This window comes from Colletotrichum abscissum, assembly GCF_030869225.1.
Source record: "Colletotrichum abscissum strain IMI 504890 chromosome Unknown Scaffold_517.1, whole genome shotgun sequence".
In the NCBI taxonomy this organism is placed as follows: domain Eukaryota; kingdom Fungi; phylum Ascomycota; class Sordariomycetes; order Glomerellales; family Glomerellaceae; genus Colletotrichum; species Colletotrichum abscissum.
Genome location: NW_026850451.1, coordinates 1 through 1109, shown reverse-complemented (window position 1 = coordinate 1109; position 1109 = coordinate 1). Strand labels below are relative to the sequence as shown.

General features: G+C 57.4%; 1 protein-coding gene across 1 annotated transcript; it reads right to left on the bottom strand.

Moving 5' to 3' along the window:
* Window positions 1-1009, bottom strand: CABS01_17248 (FAD-binding domain-containing protein; the record flags this gene model as incomplete). The annotated part of the gene is made up of 2 exons (XM_060550575.1): window positions 1-584; window positions 644-1009. Coding segments are annotated over 2 exons (950 nt in total), but the record flags the coding sequence as incomplete, so codon positions are not given.
* Between the last annotated feature and the right edge of the window lie 100 nt (window positions 1010-1109).

The window sequence follows — 1109 nt, the reverse complement described above, 5'->3', positions numbered from 1 at the left end:
CCATGACCCGTGGCCACCATGAGCACCGCCTCGTAGTCCCACACCGGCACGCTGACGCCGTGCGGGCCGGAAAGAAATGTCAGCCGTGGCACGGCGCGCTCGTGAGAATACCGAACAAGACTGGAAGTGAATCCCCTGCGCGGTTCGATGAAAAGATCGACGATGTCCTGTTCCGCCTCGGCCCACGAGGTCACGACGAAGGGGTGGCTCTCCAACAGGCGGACTCTCGGCATCCACACAAGCAAATACTGGCCCGCTTCGAATGCAAGTGGCCTCGATAGCTGAATCGAGACGCGCACGGCCCCGGCATCATGGTTGATATAGGCTCTGCCAAACGTTCGTCCCATCGCCTTGTTACGGAACGTCATCAGGCCCACTTGTGAAAAGGTTATCAGCGCCGTCACAGCAAGATAGACGTACAGCCAAAGCCATGAGCGGCCGGCCATCGACCGCAGATGGAAAGCAAGCCCCACCGCTGCCAGGCAAGCGAGCGCTTGGTGGGCTCTCAGACATAACTCGTAGATACGGCGTCGGAAAAAGGGGAGAAAGGTCATTGTTGCCGCTGCCACCATGGCGATGGATCCCTGCGAGAGTAAGATGAAGAAACGGAAATTGGTCATGAGGGTGGTCCGGCTACCGTTACCATGAGGAGCTCACTGGCACCTTCAGAAATTTGGACCGAGAACTTGTCGTCTCCCATGGCGCTGATAATGTGACCCGCGAGGAGAATCGTGGCGACACGACCCTGCCACCTGTGAAACACGGCGTAGTGCCGAAAAGGTACGGCTAGTATGTCTGCGGTGAAGTCCAAACAGGGTCCGGAGAACAGGGGAAGCATGTTGAGGAGAGCCAGGTTCCCGGAGCGGGCGAGAAGGGTTGACGGTCGGAAAGTCAGGCAGAACACGTTCACGCCCAGGAGGAGGGTGGGACCGAGCAAGGAAATAGCATTCCAAGGACCAAGCAGCGAGTGGCGATGAACGAGAAGCCGATAGACTAGATACTTCTCCATAAGATGGGCAAGTTGTTTCCGAGCCCGTCCTGTGCGAGACAGGACGTTCAAGAAAGCAAGACCAACAATCATGCCAGCAAGACAGATTGCGTAGGAAGCG